The sequence below is a fragment of the Oryzias latipes genome, chromosome 4, assembly GCF_053564925.1.
Source record: "Oryzias latipes strain Hd-rR chromosome 4, Olatipes_Hd-rR_3.1".
Taxonomy (NCBI): Eukaryota; Metazoa; Chordata; class Actinopteri; order Beloniformes; family Adrianichthyidae; genus Oryzias; species Oryzias latipes.
In genome coordinates, this window is record NC_136240.1 from 19,605,978 (window position 1) to 19,625,641 (window position 19,664).

At 37.6% G+C, this 19,664-nt stretch overlaps 2 protein-coding genes across 3 annotated transcripts in view; both read right to left on the minus strand.

Annotated features, from left to right (window-relative positions):
- ap1m3 (adaptor related protein complex 1 subunit mu 3) overlaps positions 1-6,267 on the minus strand; it is a 36,381-nt gene extending 30,114 nt beyond the window's left edge. The window contains exon 1 of the mRNA XM_023954330.2: positions 6,029-6,267. Coding sequence (XP_023810098.1) covers positions 6,029-6,070 — 42 coding nt within the window. The 5' untranslated portion in view covers positions 6,071-6,267. The remainder of the gene's footprint in view (positions 1-6,028) is intronic.
- Positions 6,268-6,610: 343 nt separating this feature from the next.
- c4h1orf210 (chromosome 4 C1orf210 homolog) lies at positions 6,611-18,083 on the minus strand. Of its 2 annotated transcripts, none has more exons than XM_078946026.1 (4): positions 17,867-18,083; positions 10,399-10,867; positions 10,141-10,326; positions 6,611-9,683 (listed from the first exon to the last, which is right to left on the minus strand). In XM_078946026.1, exons 2-4 carry the CDS (start codon positions 10,454-10,456, stop codon positions 9,481-9,483), a joined length of 447 nt encoding a protein of 148 aa, XP_078802152.1. In that variant the 5' UTR covers positions 10,457-10,867; positions 17,867-18,083; the 3' UTR covers positions 6,611-9,480. The 2 variants fall into 2 exon arrangements, with proteins under 2 accessions (XP_078802152.1, XP_078802153.1); XM_078946027.1 differs by lacking the exon at positions 17,867-18,083 and having other exon boundaries at positions 7,922-9,683; positions 10,399-10,474; positions 10,566-10,698.
- Between the last annotated feature and the right edge of the window lie 1,581 nt (positions 18,084-19,664).

The following is a 19,664-nucleotide window of genomic DNA, read 5'->3' on the forward strand; positions in this document are numbered from 1 at the left end:
AATAAAAAAAAAGAAAATTCCACCCAGGTAAAGCAATCTGGGGAGATACGGGATGAAGACAGGCCACTGCTCAGGTTCACTGAGAAGAGATGAAACTGTGTAGCGAATAGTTCAGGGGTCACCCGATGGAGAGGATTAGATGGAAGAAAATCTTTGACAAAAGAAGATGCGATATTGGAGGACTCTAAGAAAAGAAAAAAGAAGAGTTCAGAGATTTGGTCTGCACTGGTGAAGCCAAACTTTGATAGAAAAATGAGGAAAGTCAAAACCAACCTTAACACGTGCGGTTTGGTGATTCAACCTAAAACTGCTATAAATTGTATTTAAAACTCATTAAAAACATGATTTTCTGCTAATATGACCTCTGAGAGGATAAACATTCACCATGATTGAATGCTCCTCAAATAAAATCAGACCCATCTGCTGTGATGTGTCGTTTTTTTCCCCCCAGTTTACTGCTTCCATTTCTCTGAAATAAAATTAATGGGTGCGCGTAGCCTTCTCTTTGCCAGGCAGCAGCATGTTTTTGACATTTATTTCCATTTGCCCGTTCAGAAGCATGTCATTTTCAGTCGTAAAAACATCAGCCTGTGGAGAGAACTCTGCAGAGACGGGACACATCAAACGGGACACCTCGTGCAAATAGTTAGCATATTCCAACCAAGCCACAAAGCAGAAATAATCCAGGGCTCATTAAGTCAATGTGTTGCACCATTTCACTGCATATAGATAAGGTGTGCCTGTGTGTTTTTTGAATCCTTTTTCAAGATTCAGCATTCAGGACTGCAATGAAGCAAATCTTTACAATTTTTTTTTCTTCACGATCTTTACTATTATTAAAAAATGAAGGTATTTGGTTTAAAAAGACAGAAAAAAAATTACAGTTGAGAGGCAGATGGACACATTTATGCAAAGGATTTTTTTAATGAGATAAAAGGTTGCCTCAAGGAAAACAAGGAGATATAAATGTGTCTGATCATTTTAAGGAAAAATTAAGAAAGTCATGCTATTATCATTGTGCCACAAAGGATGTCATCTCATCTGTCCTAAAATGTTCTGTAAATGTCACCAATTGCACAAACAACACTTGAATTTTCTTTTTTAAACACACAAACTTTAAAATGAAAATGTCATTTAAAATGAGGATGACTCCAGAGTTAGTCAGGCAGAATTTGCACTTATGAGAACAGGAAGTTCAATACAGAGAACTCAGAACCTGTTAGAAGGTAGTTTCAAAAGGAACTGGAAATTTTACTTTATTTCCACTAAAACAATAACCTAACCTTCTTTAATAATCCAAACAGCACATTGCTGGGACTCCAGGAAAACAACACACTTGTAAAAAATAAGAGCCTAAAAACTAAAATTGACTTTTGTTAATAATCCAAGTTTCATTTGCTTTACTAAGAGACTCAACATTCAAGATTCAAGAACAACTTTATTAATCCCCGAAGGGAAATTTAGTTGCAGTAGCAGCACTAAGGAAATAGGGGGAAAAAGACAAACACAGACACAAAATATACAGGGAAGACTGTGAAAGATCCGCTCACTCTTGACTTTTAAAAGTAAACAGTAAGAATCATGTCCTCCGATCGCTTGACGAAGTCTAAAACAACTAATAAATAAAATGCCTATATTTCCCATTGACTCTTTAGAACACTGTGCAGATCCAACGCAGTCCCTCCCAAATCAATCTGCCTGTGGGCTGCACAGCGACGAGCTGCTGGGATGAACTGGAGCTTCCTTCAGATAATGGCGCATTGAAAATGGATAAAGAGGCCACAGAGCTGGACGGTCAATTGCAACCATTTAGCGACGGTCACAGCGGTTGATTTTCTGCTCAGTTTGAGATCTGGAGAAGTTCGTCAAGAAGTGACAGTCACATCAGCAACACTGTATGCTCACGTTTTAGAAGTTTTGTTTAGATTTTCTAAACCCAAGCCCCAGGTCACCCATGTTATAATCACAAGTTTTCCTGATTTTTAATAAAAATTCTTTAGACTTGCTATTCCTTTTAATTGAAGATAAAAGATCCTTAACTGAAGACCCTCAAACTAAGATGTGCACTTTAGCTGCACAGCTGCATTATTTAAGTTGCTCTTTCGTTAGGATAGTACCAAGCAAAAACAGAACTTCTGGTACTTAGTACAAGCCAGAAAAACAACAACAGAAAAACAAAACAAAAAAAACGGTTATGCCATTGTGTTTACACAAAATGTTAAACATACAGCATACAGTTTCTCCACAATTGTTGGATTTCCAGCTCAAAGCGATTTCAAAGCCATAAAATGTAACATAAAAAGTCTGGATGGCTGCTTCTGAGATTAACAGATAAAAAAAAATAGAATTTTAGGCAAATAACTAATATATTTTCAGAGTAAAAATGAACTCAGCAGGAGTCCAGTTCAAGTGGGAGCTTATCCAAACAAAGAAATCATTACTAGACTTTACCAAAGATCCTGCACCAGCAGATCAGACAGAAACGTGATGGTTCTGAAGACGTTTGAATTGACTTCTGTCTAGGCTTTTAAAAGAGATCATAGAGCTATCAACTCCACTTGTAGAAGTCAATTAACAGCGGTTTTGATTGACTAAAGGATTAGGACAAATAATCAGTTTGCTTACAGAAACGTATCCAATAAACAACGCCTTTCAAAAAAAAATGTATCTCCACTTAACGATCACGTGTCCTTGGTCTAAAGCTACGTTCACACTGGGTAATGTGACATGCGTTCAAGAACACGCTGAATGTGCATTTAAGCCCATGGTGTTCACACCATAGACACTGAACAAGTAGGGAGGGGCTTCTTCTCTCTCTTTTTTTTTACTAGTGCATGTCAGTAACCTACAGTAAGAAGAGGCTTGGTCCAAAAGGTCAAAGCAGTATTAAACCTTGTGCTATCCAAGGCAGTTTGACGTTTTGACCCCAAAAGACAGTCCGCTGAACTTTTTTCTTCAATGATTTGTGATCTTCATTGGTGTCCATGGATTACATGAAATCTTTCCACCTTTATCCACCTTTGTCATGGTAGGGAGAACACATCAATGCAAAAGGGAAATCCTGCTCTAGGCTTTTTCCTTCACAGCTCTATTCCGATATTTGAAAGACTTGGTCTAAAGTGTAAATAAGTCTAAAGTCTTATTTACACTGACATGGAAGGTGTTATAGCTTCAGATTAACCACAATTTTAGATTCAGCTAATGATTCCTGACAACCTCTAAGCTTCAAGTTGAGTTTGCACACCTCTCAGAAACCCTATAAGGAGGCGGCGGGAACAAACGGCGGCATGGTGGTTTCAATTGACTGACATTTCAGGGAGCGCGGCTGGTCCCAGGCGTGCCATGGCGTGCGGTCTGATGGCCAGAAGGAATGATGGAAAGAGGCAGAGATGGCAGTGGGAGGACGAAGGCCCCGGGTGGAACGTGGCTCCCGCAGTAGCTTTGTGTTTTCAAGAACCTCTTTGAATACCAAAGTAGCCCGTCTCCTTGTAGCTTGCTTTACTGCCTTCAAGACTGAATAATGATACTTATCCATGTCACGTTGAATATTTTTCACTCTACTTTCTACTCTATTTTCAATCTTTTTATTTTAAGTTGGGCGCAGTTTTCTCTTTTTCAGCGGCATTAGATGGGACTTCATCTGGTCAGGACAGAGGCAAAGACAGGAGAAGGGTAGGATTTGAAGATGAAGCGCTGCTGAATTGCCCCAGGGCTTAGATAAATAGATAACAACAGTGAGAAAGAAAAACCCTTTAATCTTTGCAATCAGACATCCAGGCTGTGAGGGACAGATCCTTCTCTCTGATGGGTTTGGTTGTTCAGCTTCTTCAGCACTTCTCTTGCCCTCCTAAAGACTCCAGGAAGGTTTCAACTTTAATCAAACGCCCGCTCGTGTTTTCTTCCATCAGTAAATCTGGCAGAATTATTTAAACAAAAATCTACACATAACGTGTTCAAATCTGTTTTACCTTCTTCTTTTTTTTTTGTCTGACCAAACCAATTTAACTGACAATATTTGAACGGCCCACATGACACAAACCGGTGATCATCAGAATCTGGTGGTGTTTTCTTTACAATAACACATCAGATGTCTCAAAGCAAGCTGGCCAGCTTCAAAGGCCATTTCTTCAGCTTGAGGAGACAGTAAACCCTGATTGGATCATGTGCATCCACCTGCAGAAGGCAGGAGAGGAAGAGGGAACAGGATGAAATGTCAGTGTGGTGGACCATCAGTACCACAGGGCACAACAAAAAAAATAAAACAAACGCACAGAAAGGCATTCAATAGTATCAGAAACGGGAATGCGGGGGCGTGTTATTGTTTTGTTCTTTAAGCTAAGTTTACACCGCCTTGGACACTGTGTGTTCAAATGAGCATTTCCAATGAATAGTCTATATAAATTTGCATTAATTCGCATTCCGTGTTCAGAATTCTCGCGTTCACTACGCAAGTTTCTACCGCCACTCTCGGGCTCTACGTAGAAAAAGTGCGGCATTACAAAGCTTATTAAAGGTTAAAGCAGGTCAAACTTTGACCAATCAGGGGCTCGGATTTGGTAGTGATGTTTTGATGGCATTCTTTTTAGTTCACACAAGTGGCAACTGTTTGAAAATTGATCATAGAGATAAAATGACTGAATGCAATTTGTGCCCGGAAAAAATTATACGACACAAAGGCTGATTCCGAATTCTTCTCCCTACCCCTACATTTAGCCCACCAGACGGAGAGGTATAGAAAAATAGTGTCTTCAAATCATTTTTATAACTTTAAAAAGTCATGCTAAAACAAAAGGCTATTACTTACATTTACATGTAAACTTCTGTGCTTCAGAGCAAACCCATGTGAAGAAATGTGTTTCTCCTTAACAGCACAGCGAAACGCTGTAGCCCTTCGCCCCAAGGAAAGGCCCTTCAAAAAACTATTTCGGGCACCCCTGTCCCTCCAAATGCCCCTATAATTGGATGGATAAGGAGAAGCTGGAGGGGTAGGGGAAGAATTCGGATTGCGCCAAAGTCTTTTATATATCGGAATAGAGCTTGAAAGACAAAGCCTGACGCAAGTTTTGCAAGATTAGCTTTAGACATTTCAAATCAATTTTTTTTTTTTTTATTGTAGGTGGCGAACATAATTATACTATTTTATTTAACCTTTATTTATCCAGGCAAGACAGATGAAAAAAAAAAATCCTGTTTTCAATGCGCTAGTAAACAGTGGAAAAAGAAGAAGCCCCTCCCTGCTTGTCCAGTGTGAACACCATGGGGTTATACCCGTGACCAAAAGTGCATGTGTAGCACGTTCTTGAACACATGCTATGGGAAGATAAGGATAAAGAAGATTAAAAATAGTAAAAATGATTTTATTTATTTTTTTAAATAGAGAAAAAACAAAACTGAGTTGTTTCATTTTAGGATAAATAATTAATGTCAATTAAAAAAACAGTAAAGTCTTTCCTTGCATAGAACAAATAAGCAAATAAACACAACTCTAGTGCATAAGTTCATTTACCTTAACACTGTAATTGTCATCATAGGACATTTCAGTCATTCAGACCCAAACACTAAAGATTGAACACATTGTTAGAGCAATGAAATAATGACTGTTATTTCCATAATGATGCATATATGTGATCCAGCGTAAGTGGGGCTCTATGACCCCTATGGGACAGCTTGTTGAGCCTAAACAAAGTGATGCATTTTACTTTGCAATGGCACACATCGCGTTCAATAAGGGCTGCATGGCCGCACAAGAACAAGCGCTCTGTCTGTCTGTCTGTCTGTGTCTGTGCACCGCCTCATATCTGCAAACGAGTTTGGCAAGTTCCGCTGCTCTTCCTGTCCACTTCAGGGTAACCTCCGCCAAGTTAGCGACGTGTTCATTTAATTCACGTTTGACTTCCAGAGATTCACTAACAGAGCAGCTGACACTGTCCTTGAGGCGAACCATTTCCGTATAAGTCTTCTCTTTGCAGCAGCAGCAGGTGCTTGCTTCGCAGGCAACTTCCCCTCCACTTACTAGTCTCAAACTTACCTTTCCTTTAAGGTCCAGGATGAATATCGCCGACGCCGACATCTCTGCGGGACACTTTTCCTAAACTACGATGAGGTTGAATAAAATCCTGCTCTACTGTAAGCTTTGGGTCACCAAAACGGGCTAAAACTCGCTCCCATCCTCCTCCTCTCCTCCACTCTCGCAGCTCGGTGCGGATCTCTCGGACTCACTGCTGTTCCGGAGAGGATCGTCAAACGCGCCGCAATGACGAAAAACCCACTTCCGGTTCTCACTTGGTCTTCTTTAAAAACAATCTTCTTACACTTTTTTTGTTATAGTCCGTTCTTCATAGAACACTAAAATATTCTTAGGTTTTTCGGATTTCTATCAATATTTTTGTTTGTTTTGATCGTCAGCATGTTTTTATTAAAAAAAAACATGTTGGTTTCAGTTTCATAACCTCCAGCCAAAGCAAAGAAGAAAATCTCAAATAAATAAGTAATAATTAAATGTACTGGAGTAACAGTTAATTCATTAATTCATTACAAGTTTAAATAGTCACTTGATAATATTTTTTATTTAAATGACCAAAACACAATGCTGCTTTAAAGACAAAAACACTTTTTTAAATTAATTTATTTTTATTTTAAAGAATTATAAAACAGTCTGACACATTCCTTTTTGTAATTTTTTAGGGTGGACAGAATTTTCTGACAGGACACCCTAGTTTCCCCATTCTTCATAAGGTTGCATAAAAATCCCATCCCAAAAATACCATCAAATGTGTGTATTGTACACGGAAAGAAAAGTAAAAAATAAAATTCAAATGAAGAATTCTATTTCAGGATCCTTAAAAGAAAAATACTAGCAATAATTATTGAGGATGTTTTGTTTAATTGTGTTAAAATACCGTCCCATATTTCCCATTCAACCAAAACTGTGATACAGGGTTTCCAAATATTTTACCTGTAAAAAAGACTCCTCTTATTTAAGCAGCTAGCATAATTTAGCAAAAAAGCAAAAAACAAAACAAACATTGTTTTGAAATAGTTTCTTGTAGAAAAAACAAAAAGGAAAAAATACATCTGAAAAAGTCGTTTAGCTGCAATACCATTCTTATTTTTAGTTGACATAAGTTTGCATTTGCAACAAACACAAACAATTGCATATTAGTTTGTATCTATACAACATTGACTAAAATACACACATTTACATCCCAGTTTTTTTCTTTGCATCAGTCAAATCCTTGTCATTGTTAAAGTCACTAAACAAATTGATGCTCAATTTTATGTTTGTACATAAGGTTTTAAGGATTTGTAGTAGCATTTAAGTCACAGTAATATTATACCTCCAAGGATGTGGTCTAATATAATCCGTGTATTAAGCTTTCTTTTGTTATGTTCAAATTTACCATGGCCATAAATCCTCTTAATCAAACCCTCTTAAAAACTATCTCAAAAGTTATCAACACATCTTCAAAAACACATATTTTTATACTCATAATACAATGTTGTTTTTTATCCTAAGGTTCTTGAATAGCTCTAACATATGTACATAATTATACAGTATATAATTTTATTTTTTTGTTTGTTTATGCATGTTTATTTTTTCATTTATTTTTTGAATATCAAAAGAGAGCTTTTATTTTGAAGTACACGTTGATCATTTTCCGGTTTTGCAGTCAACTTCACGCGCCGTGTTTCCTGGTGAAGCCTCGCCTGCCAGCTCCACGCAGACCTGTCAGACAGCTCTCATCAGCCGCCTCGCCTGGTCTTACAGGATCTCCAACGCTTCAGGCTCTTCCACCAGACGCGGCGTCAAACTGGTTTACTGTAGTTTATTCCAACGTTTCGATGAATCGGTGTTGATTATGATTCATGTTGGTGTTCAGAAAGAGCAACTGCGATGAGTTTGTGCTTAGTCTTAAGTTGATAGTGATTTTTTTTAAAAGTTAAAATGATTATTTTGGGTCAGTACACCAAGATTAAAGACTGAAAACTTAGTGAATGCGCAGGTAAGGTAACAACAAGGAGGACAGATTTAACCATTCTTCAAAAAAAAAGAAAAATAAACCTGAGCATCAATCATACAATTCTTATTTTGTTTAGAGCACTGAACATTTAGTAACAACAAATGACCTGAATTTTTCACTTTATCTTTAGGAATAGGTTGTTTGTGGCCACAAAAAGAGGAAAGCCACAAGGATCCCTTTCAACCCGAGTGTAAAAATTTAATTCAAATTTATTTGCAGCATAAAATATAGATTTAATCTACTTTTAATATTTATGCATACTATTCTGCCTTTTTTTCTGAATTGATTTTTTTAATAAATGCAGCTTTTCTGAAATTTACTTTCAGCATAGTCGCCGTAAGATATGGTATTTTGAACAAAAATCTTTTTAAAGGTTTTTTTATTTGACAATAAAACAACACTAGAAATCGTGCAACATCACAGGTCACCGAGTCATAAAATGTTAGAAAAGAAAAAGTAACAAACGTGAAAAACAATCAAGAAATGTCATTTGAAGTGCCTGATATTTTTATGTATGCTATAACGCCTCGCCTTTGAAAATAGTACATTTAAAAAACATACAAAAATGGCACATTCTTTGCAAATGAACCACTTCACAACCTTTATAATTACTGCTAATGCATAATTTTTTTTAATTTTGCAGAACTATTTGTAAAATTATTCTGTATTGCTCCATAAAATCAGGCTAGATTACCATCTATTCTCTCTTATACAAAGCCATTCATGATACACCTTATTTGAAAAGATAACTAAACCTTTCCTGTTACTCTGTTTTCCTTTTATTAAAAACAATTAACTTATTTGCAAATAAGAGTTTCTCTTTTAAACACCTACTTGGATATGTATGTTGATGAATTCATTTTGTCTAATTTCATTTTTGTAGTTTTAATATATAACTCCACATGCTCAATGCCTATGTCTTTCAGACATTTTGTGTGCAGGAACATGCAAAATAAATACACCCAAGGAAATAATGGAATCTAAAGCACGGTAGTGGAAATACTATGATTAGGTGTTACTGAGCACGACAGACATTTTTGCAACTTTTTTTCATTGTTTGATGTATGCATGGTCTCATAATGTGTTAGAAGAAAAAAAAAGGCCTTTAAATTGAACTGAAGCAAATAAAGCACTAAATTCAAGTCAGTTGGATCAGGTATAGGGTTCCAAAAAAAGAGGTAAAAGCTGTGTGAAATTCTGTAGATTGGTTCAAAACTTTTGGAAAATGTGTTTTTGATGTGTGTGGAGCTAACAACCTGTTTGAAAAATAAAAGGAGATTTTTCCAAGCTTCCAAATCCAAACCCCATACACAGAATTTAACACTGCTAGAGTATTAAATTAATTTAACCATACTTAGCTTTTGTTCTTCAAGTGTTTAATTTCTAATGAAGACACAAAGAAGAACAAGTGGAAGTGGTGGCTTCTGGTTTGCGGTTCAGCCAAAAGCTTTTTCCAGCACTAACCAATGGAAAACTCTATCTCATCCGTGTCATCCTCTGTGTCTGTATCCAAGCTCTCTGCTGCTCTCTCAGCTCTGGCTCTCTCACTGGTGGGAATGTAATTGTCTTCAATGAAGCCATCATCATCCTCCTCAGTCATGCGTGGGATACAGTTACGGTCCATTCCATAGCGTCCTCGCATGTCAAATCCTGCCGCAAAATCTAAAATTAAAACACAAAACAATCCAGTTTATGCTGTGTGGCTTTCGTTTTGGTCACTTATTTTTTTTGGGATAAATGTCTCCTTACAATAAAATCATGAGTATTTTAATAGTTTATATTAGTAAATACGGTGCACATATATATATATATATATATATATATATATATATATATATATATATATATATATATATATATATATATATATATATATATATATATATATATATATATTGTGTCTAACGTTTTACAAATTGACCAGAAAGATTTTCAGTGTCATGAAAATTCATTTTCCTCCAAATGAGGTTAAAAAATAATGAAAACCTTTTTTTTTTCCAAAGAAATCTATCAAAATAAAAATTGTTATGTTAAATGATTTTAGTTAACTCACATTACAGTGTTACTCAATTATTTTAGCAATGTTTAAAATGGAATCTTTAATTTCAGAGCTTCAAACCTGATGGCTCAGCTTGGCTGCTAACGTCTGCATCTCTCAGCCGTTTGTGCCTGTAGCTGGCCAGGTACTGCCGGATCACCTGGCACTTGGCCAGAAGTGCAATAATAATGGAGATGAAAATGGCTGCGACCACAACCGCCACCAAGAACTCCCACTTATGACTGCTGGATGGGTCGAGTGTAGTTACTGCCAGAGAGAATATTCAAGCATTTACAAAACATGAAATTTGTGGCATGCACTGATTTTTGAGGATTTTACCATTTAGTGTTGTTGGTGTTGCTGTTGGTAAAGTCGTTGCATTTCTTGATAGAGCCATCTGGCTTTTAGGTGTCGTCTGCACCAGAGAAAGATGAGGCCTGCAATCTATTACTTCAAGATTTTCATAAATTCCTAAACTGTGAGACGATCTGCTGAATATGTCTCACTTTCTATAAGATCCAGGGGAGCTTTGGATTGATGGGTTTCATTTTTCTCACCATCTGGGTTTTGTTCTGGTTAATAGGCAGAGCTGAAATGAGATGTGAAGGAGATGCTATAGGGCACGCATTTTCCCGGATGAGGGGAGTCTCTCTGAGGTTTTTGTTCTCCACCAAGGAGGCAAATCCTGAAAGCTCCACCAGGAGGCAGTATTGAGCGGCAGGAACCTCCTTGGAAGGCAGCTGAAGGTTGGGGGGGATGTGAAACCTGAATACTGCCCACAGTCCTGCTGTCACAATCAAATGAGTCTCTGCAGGAAATAGAAGAGAGATAAATAGAAATTAAAACTTAAAGGGAATCTTTGTACTTTGCAAACAACAAAAAAGTTTTTCCTTAAAATACCCCAAAACTACTTTAGATATGTAGAGTCACAGTAAATATATGATGCTATTTAACCCAATTAGCTCAGTTTCTGGGATTTCTTTGCATATTTCATAATTGTGCCGCACAGAAACAACACTGACAACAAATGACCTGAATTTTTCACTTTTTCTTCAGGGATAGAGTTTGTTGCCACAAAAAGAGGAATGCCAGAAGGATCCCTTTTAACCCAAACGTGATTACTGAGTACAAGCTGTCAGAAAAGATCCATCACACCAACTGTTTTGCAAATAACAATCTTGTGTATCCCAGAGGTTCCCCTAGACGATAGTGTTGATGAAATAAAGAAACAGACAAAAAGAAAACATGCAAAAAACACTTCTGTGTTTCAAAGAACTTCTTTGCTTTGCTCCTTCAAAGTAAAACACAGTGAATGTTCATTGTAATAGGTTAAATGCATGCATCGCAATTCTGAAAAGGCAACACACAGGAATTGATCTATCTAATCAGATGCATCTTTTTTATCATCCTAAGCTCCTACCAAAACATAAAAAGCTGTTGTTGCACCTCAGCACTCCATGTCACTAATATGCTGGCTTTTGAACTAAACGCTAAAACACTCTCTTTGGTCTGAAGCAGGGGTGTCAAACTCAATTGCTCAACAGTCCAAAATCCAAAACGCTCTGAATGCCGTGGGCCGCACAGCATAAACTTTTGCTGAACAGACTAAAGCTAAACTTTTAAAACGTAACTTTGTAAAACATAAATATGAATAAAAAAGACAGTCTGGAATAAATCTACTTAAACCTTCAATAACATATATTTTTCTCTCCATAAAAATATATCCTTTCCAAATTATACAAGTTGGAAATAAACATTAAAAGAAAAAACATTGATGTTTTGTTTACTCTGTCATTTTATGTAAAAAAAAAATAAACTTAAAATCAAAATACAGCATAAGATTTTGTTTTCCATGAAAATATATCCAGTCAAAATTATACAAATTCAAATTAGGAATATGCTGCATTACAAAAACCAAAATAATCTGGAAATATAAATCAAATTTGTGCTTCACAGCAAAATAATCTGTTTTCTTTGCTCCGAGTCGTTTTATCAGAGCTGGACGCCCGGCATCATTTTTTTTAACAAGTTGGTTTGTGTTTGTGATTCTCAGGATGGACTGCAGGTACTCATCAGTGAGATGACACCTGTGAGCTGTTTTGTTAGTCTTCATCACTGAGAAGAGCTTCTCAACCGGAAAAGTGCGACCAAACATGCACAAGGTTGGAGCTACAAGGTTGGGGCATTTATGCAGGAATTGAGAGAATAAACTGTGCAGCCCTGCAGTGTTGTACTTTGCCTTCAGTGTGTCATTTCACTGCAGCTCAAACAGCTCCACATGCGTATGCACACGTGCAGTTTCTACATCATTACGTCTCGCCGGGCAGCTAACGCTCTGCATTTTGGGATCTGTAGTGAATATGTTACAAGCCCTACATGTCGTTGGGCCAGTAATACGAATAAAAAATACAATGGTCTTGAAATGGTCTTGCAGGCTAGATAAAATGACATGGCAGCCCGGATATGGCCCTCGGGCCTTGACTTTGACACATGTGGTCTGGAGGATGTAGCCTTTTAAGATTAACATGAAAGACACATTTGAAATCTGAGCTAAAAACTCTTTCCAAACCTGAAACAGTTCATTTTAAATAAGTCTTGGCTCACAGGACACAAGTGTGCATGTCGATCATGTTCAAAAATAGCTTCTTCTTTTAGCATATTGGAGCTTCAGTATCTGCAGGTCATGTTTACCAACAGTTTTTGGCTGTACTCCTAGACTCATTCATTGTTTTTGATGCATACATGCAGTGTCAGACTGTGCCATTTCAGGGCCTGAAATGAATTTAGTATTTAGAGAAACTGGACAAATCTGTATGTAAGTGAAGGGACCAAACGTCTCATTGAACGCCCATGTAGATGTTGGGCACTTTAAAAGTGCTTAAGGGTGTACTTTAATTGACCCAAGTGGAGATCTGTTTGTAACCTTGGCAAAAAGTCATCTGGCTCTCTTTTTCCGTTTGTAGGATTTCTTTTAAAAGAAGCCTCATAAAAAATGTCATTCTGGGAGCTCCCAATCCCTCCAACTCTCAGTAACCTCCTGGGAGTGTTTGGCCTTAAAAAGCTTATGTGTAGGTCACCACTGATCAGAGCTGGAAAGGAAAAAAATGTTCCCTTGTTTCTTCGGTCATTTGATACCAGAATAACTGCCAATTATACTTTTCTGTAAAAGACAAAATCCAGATGTGTAAGTACTAGTGGGAGTTTTTTTTTTTTAATCCAGTTTACTTCACCTTTAGGAAAGAAAAGGTGGTTTGGATTCCTGAGAAAAAGCTGCAAGACTATTGTATTTCTGCTTCCTTTTGCTGCCTGGCTCTGATTGTTTCATTTACTTAAACAAATCTAATTTAGAAAAGACAGCTGGTGGCATTGAGTGGTAAAGTCAAAAAAAGGAAAGTTCTTTGACATGCACCAGGTGGTCCTGCAAAGAGTATTAGTATTGGTTTGAGATGAGGTCATATTTATGGAAAGATTTGAAGAATAATTTGTCAGCTGAAGTGAATTAGGAGCTGTTTTAGAACCAGTCCTGTCTGTAAAGCCATGCTGGACAACTTTGGTCCTCAAGATTTACCACCTTGCCAGTTTTCAGGCCCTTCCTGCAGTCCTTGCTGCCGTTTGCCTGAATCACGTGTATTCAGTCAGTCAGAACATGAAAATACCTGAGGCAACTAATCAGCAGCAAGCGGGGCAGGGAGGGCTAGAAAACAGGAAGGTTGGTTGATCTTGAGGACCGGTGTTGGCCAACCCTGCAAAAAAAGCCAGCAGGGATGAACTCAAAGCTGGATCATTTGAATGATGAGAAATTTTGTCTCTCAAAAATACAAAAAACCAAGCTAAATCCAGTTATGTGAGGTGATCCAGCATTCAACTGCAGCTGTCTAAAGAAAGATGTATAAAGTTAGCACATTACCATGTGCATAAAACATGGCTTGAACACTGCTTTTTTCATGTTTCACTGTTCACTAAACTAGGAGCCTTCCTGGTCACTCCTGCATGCAAACATCTTGCCATTTTGCAAATATGTATACATAGAAGTCGTCTGTCATGTAAGCACAAGCCATTGTAAAAAACTTGTTTATATTTGCATGAAGAACATCGCGTCGGGTCTCCCATGCAAAGGTTATCACACCATGCAAAACACAGAGCTTTTGACAAAGGTCTTTTCTGTAAATGCTAATACTCTCAGACCACACATTACTCTAGATTCCAATGGAAATTACTGTATTTTCCGGACTATAAGTCGCCCTTTTTTTTCATAGTTTGGCAAGGGGTGCGACTTATACTCCGCAGCGACTTGTATTAGAACTAAATTGAAATAAATACATTGTTAACCCTCCTGTTATGTTCATTTGTGAGGAACAGAGATGATGTTCCAGGGTCAAGTGTTAAGAGTATGTTAAGTGACTCAGAGAATCAGTTTACTTTTTTTACAGTAAGATCTTGAAGGCTAACAACATAATATTCTATTTTCCAATGATTTCATAGATTCAGAAATGCAATAAAAATGACTACATTCTACAAATACAGGATGAAAACAGAGTATTAGTTGGCCAATGATGCTTCATGAAAGGAATAAATAAATAGGTATGAGAAAGAATTACTGTGAAATTATGAGATAAACAGTTTGCTATGATTGTGTCATATGAGGTTGTGGAACTTATTAGATCTTGGTCTCAGATTTTGTCAAATAAATTTCCCGTCAAAATGCGACTTATAGTCCAGTGCGACTTATCTGTGTTTTTTTCTACTTTATAATGGAATTTTTGGGCTGGTGCGACTTATACTCCGCAGCGACTTATAGTCCGGAAAATACGGTATTTTATAAATATTTGGTCTTTATAAATAAAGACCAAAGAAATGAAATGGTGAAAACTGCAGTTGAAATGTTTGATAAGAATGTGTCTAAAACCTTGGAATCAGGTTTCTTTCTCGGCTGCCCACCTTATTGATCAAAACGTTTTTGTTTCAAGGATCATTTGGGTGAAATTACATGTTATTTTTAATGCCATTTTCAAACTGCTTATGAAAAGTTTTTTATCTATTCAGAGAAATATTGTTGCTGTAGATTTTGCCATTTTATTATGATCATTCGGTTTTTAGGCGGCAGGAGTTCATCAAAAATTCACCTCTAAGTTGTGGGCAAGAAAAAGCCTGTGCTCATTTCCCATCATACCTTAGTTTACGCTCTCTCGCTAGCTTACAGGCCCTCACAACCCCAACCTAACAATAGCGATGCAAAAAAAATGGCGAGCAATGTCGGAGCAATTCAGCCATACGGTTTTGAACCAGATGCCAGGAAAACAAAGACATACATGGATCTATTTGTCTACAAGTGGATGTAACAGAATGGAGCAGAGCAGGGAGTTTGCGGCCCACAGTTTGTAGATAACAGCTACAAGCTCTTTCCGATGGCATTTCTTTGTCTGTTCCTCATTCACAACAGTTTGAATAAGGAACTGTAAGTCAGAAGTGCAATTTTAATTCAAATGTTTTTTATATGTGACCTCCATCATGAGAAAAATGCTTCAAGTACACATTAAAAACACCAAAAACAGGATTTTCTTTGGAGTGGGTCTTTAATGGTAACCATACCTATCCCAAAAAGTGGGTTTTGTTTTCCTAGGCCTTGTACAATCTCTGTATGTTTAACTTGCGTTCCTGGCCCTTAGGAGATTTTTCACAGTAAGAGATGTCTTGCTGCGGAGCCCAGCCATTAAGCTCCTTCCGCTTCACCTTCTCAAGCTTTTCTCCTACAGAGCTGTTAGCTGTAAACACTGCAACCGGGCAGCCTTTATCTCTTCCTGCTCTGTCCTCACATAGACAAATGCACAGCAAAACACACACAATCAAAGTAGCAGAGAGAGCTTGGCGAGACAGAAATATATGCCTCAGAAGCCTGAAGGCGGTTTGTGTTAGTCATTTCTTTTGTTTCAATGCTCCCAATTATGAGTTGAGTGTCAGTTTATAGACACTAATGATGGCCTGAGGGGGAGAAATGTTGCTTCTGTCATCAAACTGAATTAAACAGCAGAAATGCATTCTGTTCATGGGGTGTGATCAGACTCTTAACAATAAAAGTAACCTTTAGAAGTTCTACTGTTCCAAGGAAGGTTATTTTTCTCCATGTTCTTTCAGGATCACAAATTTTCACAACTAAACTCTAAAAGTCTTTCAGTTGACCTTCACCTCAACAAGTCATATGAACACTTAAACTTAAAAACTACTTGGTAAACAAAGAAAAAGGTTTTGCTTATTTACTCTAAACTGAAGTTTATGGTTTGTTTGCTTTCATGTTAAGTTTTAACCTTTCAACCTCACCAACTTTTCAACAATAGTGGAAAAATGGGCTTTTCCATCGAATTATTCACCATGTAAAATATCCACCAAGTGTTAGCAGCAAAAGGTGTGTGATTGTTTAGTGTGGAAACAATAGATAACCCATATTTTCATCCCTGCTTGTCACATTAAGGAGACATGTACTAAAAATCATTTCATAACAACTGCAGGTGGAGGAAAAAGAAGTACAGAAAATGTATCTAAGCCTAGCTAAATTTGTCTGGCAAGTAACATTTGCATAGATGTTCCGTGTTTAAGGTGTATTGCAAAAAATACATGCTATTGTACATTTTTTTTGATTGGCCTTTGGTCAAGCTGCATTCACACCGCTCATAGCAACTCGCGTTCAAGCCACCACTTTTAATGAAACGTCTATGTAAACGCCTGTAAACCCTCGTTCCGAGCTTCCGTGTTAAAAACCCTGGCGTTTACGCATAGCTATGTGAATTTCTAAATCAGTTCTTGGGCTCCACATGCTAGGCGAATATTGAACGCACGCTGAAAGTTCAACTAGCTGAACTTTCTACTGCTGGAACATCAAAAAGATGAACTTGACACCAAGTCTTTCATATATGGGAATAGAGCTGTGATAGAAAACGCCTGGAGCAAGATTCACGAGATTTCCACCGCTTCAACATGTTGCACTCCTCCAACTGTAGGTGGCAGACATGTGCTTGTGTACTCTAAAAAACAAAAGAAGTTCCTTCCTGCTGGTCCCTGCTTTTCCGGTGGGAGCACCATGGGCTGATGTGCTTTCATGAAATCCCGTATAGCACAATCTTGATTGCTCAGCACATGCTGGAATGAATGTAGCATCACAGTGTTGTGTCGCATCTGAGTTTACTCTTTTATCAGGCATTTTTATCAACATGGCAGGTGTTGTAAGCCTTTAAAACATCTGAGCCAGAAATAGCAGTGGGCCATTAGATTATATGTCTAAAGATTAATACAATTAAATTACAAAAAAAAAATAGAATTGTGTTTAGATCATTATTGTTTTACATTTGTCATTCCACAGACGCTTCTATCCAGGTGTACAAACCAACACACAAATAGACACAGGGTCTTGGTTATGTTGTTAGATTTTGTGTTAGTCTGTATTGGTTCATTCAGGTTGTTTTGCAGAGCACTGAAATGCAAATATTCTGGTCAGGTGTTTTACTGAAAGAAGGAAGAACAGCCTTTCACCAGCAAAGCACAATGAATGCTGCAGTGGAACAATGTTCGACGTTTTTTAAAGTTGACTCTTTTAAAATTCTGTTTTTACAAGCAAAATTATTAAATTTAAAACAGGGTTGTCAATCTTAGATGAGTCTTCTGGTGAATTGCTTTAAATAAACTTTACCCTGCATCTACTGAACTGACTTAGATGTTTTGTACACTTCCTAGTTCAGCTGCGAGAATATTACATCATGGATAATAGTGTCAGAACAGTTTCATTCACTGGAACATGGGTTTAGATAAAATGTCTTACCTGTTCTCTGAAAATTCCCTTTTATTTAAGACTTTGCTTTGGGTCGATCTGCAAACATTGCGTCAGAATTAACATTCTTGTTGTTGCTTTGCCTGTGTCATGGCGAAATGTTGAGCAAAGGTTGAATCGGGTGTTCTCTGTCACTACTTCCTAGAAGGGCAAGTTAACCATTAACCAAGGTGTGCTCTCCTCCGCCTCTTCTTCATTTTCCCTGTCCAATGGCACAGCAGACCCGTACAGAGGGAGGGCTGTCTCTCAGCTTTAACAAACCAGGAAAAGGTGAAACGTGAGTTATGATGCTGTGCTTCCTATAATGACTACCTGTGTGAGCTATAGAGGAGACAATAATCAGGTTTAAAATACATTCAATAACGTTTATGACTTATTTCATGTACCTTTTACCACTAATATCAAATTAAATCAAATCAAATCAACCTTTATTTATATAGCACTTTTACAACAACACGTCACTCAAATTGCTGTGCATAAAATACGATAAAATTTAAAAACAAGATGACAATACAAACAGTGCCAACAACCCCCCAAACCCACACACACACATGTACACACGCCATGATAAAAAAGTGATAAAATGATGAATGCAGAGACCTGGCTTCCTCCTGAAGTAGGGAAACGATATTTTGGGGACATGTCCACATCAGTGACCCCCCACCCAAGTTCACGGAGAACACTACCACAGAACCCCCCAGATCCGATCAAAAGACTCAGACCCGGGAGATCCCATTGCAGCGACCCCGTTCACTGGGAACCGATGTGGAGGATCCCTCAGAGGAAAACACTGGAGTTACAAATAAAATGTAAAAGGAATAATAGTGATTTATAAAATAGTTAAAATATGGTGTGACTAAAAAATTAAAAATAAATGAATAAAATAAATAAATAAATGTATATACATACACATATAAAACTAGTAAAAAGAGAAAATAAATAATTAAAATATCAAATAAATTCCTAAAATTCAACTAAAAGCTAAATTAAAAAGGTAGGTCTTAAGCCTTCCTTTAAAAACATGAACAGTCTCTGAGGCTCTCTGGGAGGCTGTTCCACAGGCGAGGTCCGTAAAAACTGAATGAGGCCTCGCCGTATGTTTTTGTTCTGACTTTTGGTAAAACCAAAAGGCCTGTATCAGAGGACCTCAGGGTCCGCGAGGGCTCATACTTTAAAATCATGTCAGATAAATATGAAGGCCCGAGACCATAAAAACATTTGTAAACCAATAAAAGAACTTTAAAACCAATTGTGAATTGCACAGGGAGCCAATGCAGCGATTTTAAAATTGGTGTAATGTGTTCCCGCACCCTGGTCCTCGTCAATACGCGTGCTGCTTGGAAGATGATGTGTGGATTTGCTGTTTAACGTCCTCTCATGCCCTATGTTATTTGATACATAAATCCTTTTGCGAGATGATTCAGAAAGTAGGACAAGATATATTTGAAGTGAAACGGAGTGTTGTTTGTGTAAGAATCGGAGTGGAGAGAGCAACTCTCTGTTGGCGTGGAGAACAATAGGGCCAACTTCCTGGCAGCTCTGCATCTTAACATTGCCCTCCCTTACTCTTCCTCCTTTACACTTTATGTTCCAGGATGCTTAAGCTGCATGTCTTGAGGCACAGATGGGTTGAGACAGTAAAATGATAAGTCAGCATCATCTGGAGGGTACAGGAAGGGTTTCTTCCTGTAGCTGTTCCTCCTTAGCTTTATACTGTATGTTCCATAGCTTTTCGGTGCTTTACAGTGCATGCTAAATGACTGATTTACCCAAAAGGTTACATTGTAAC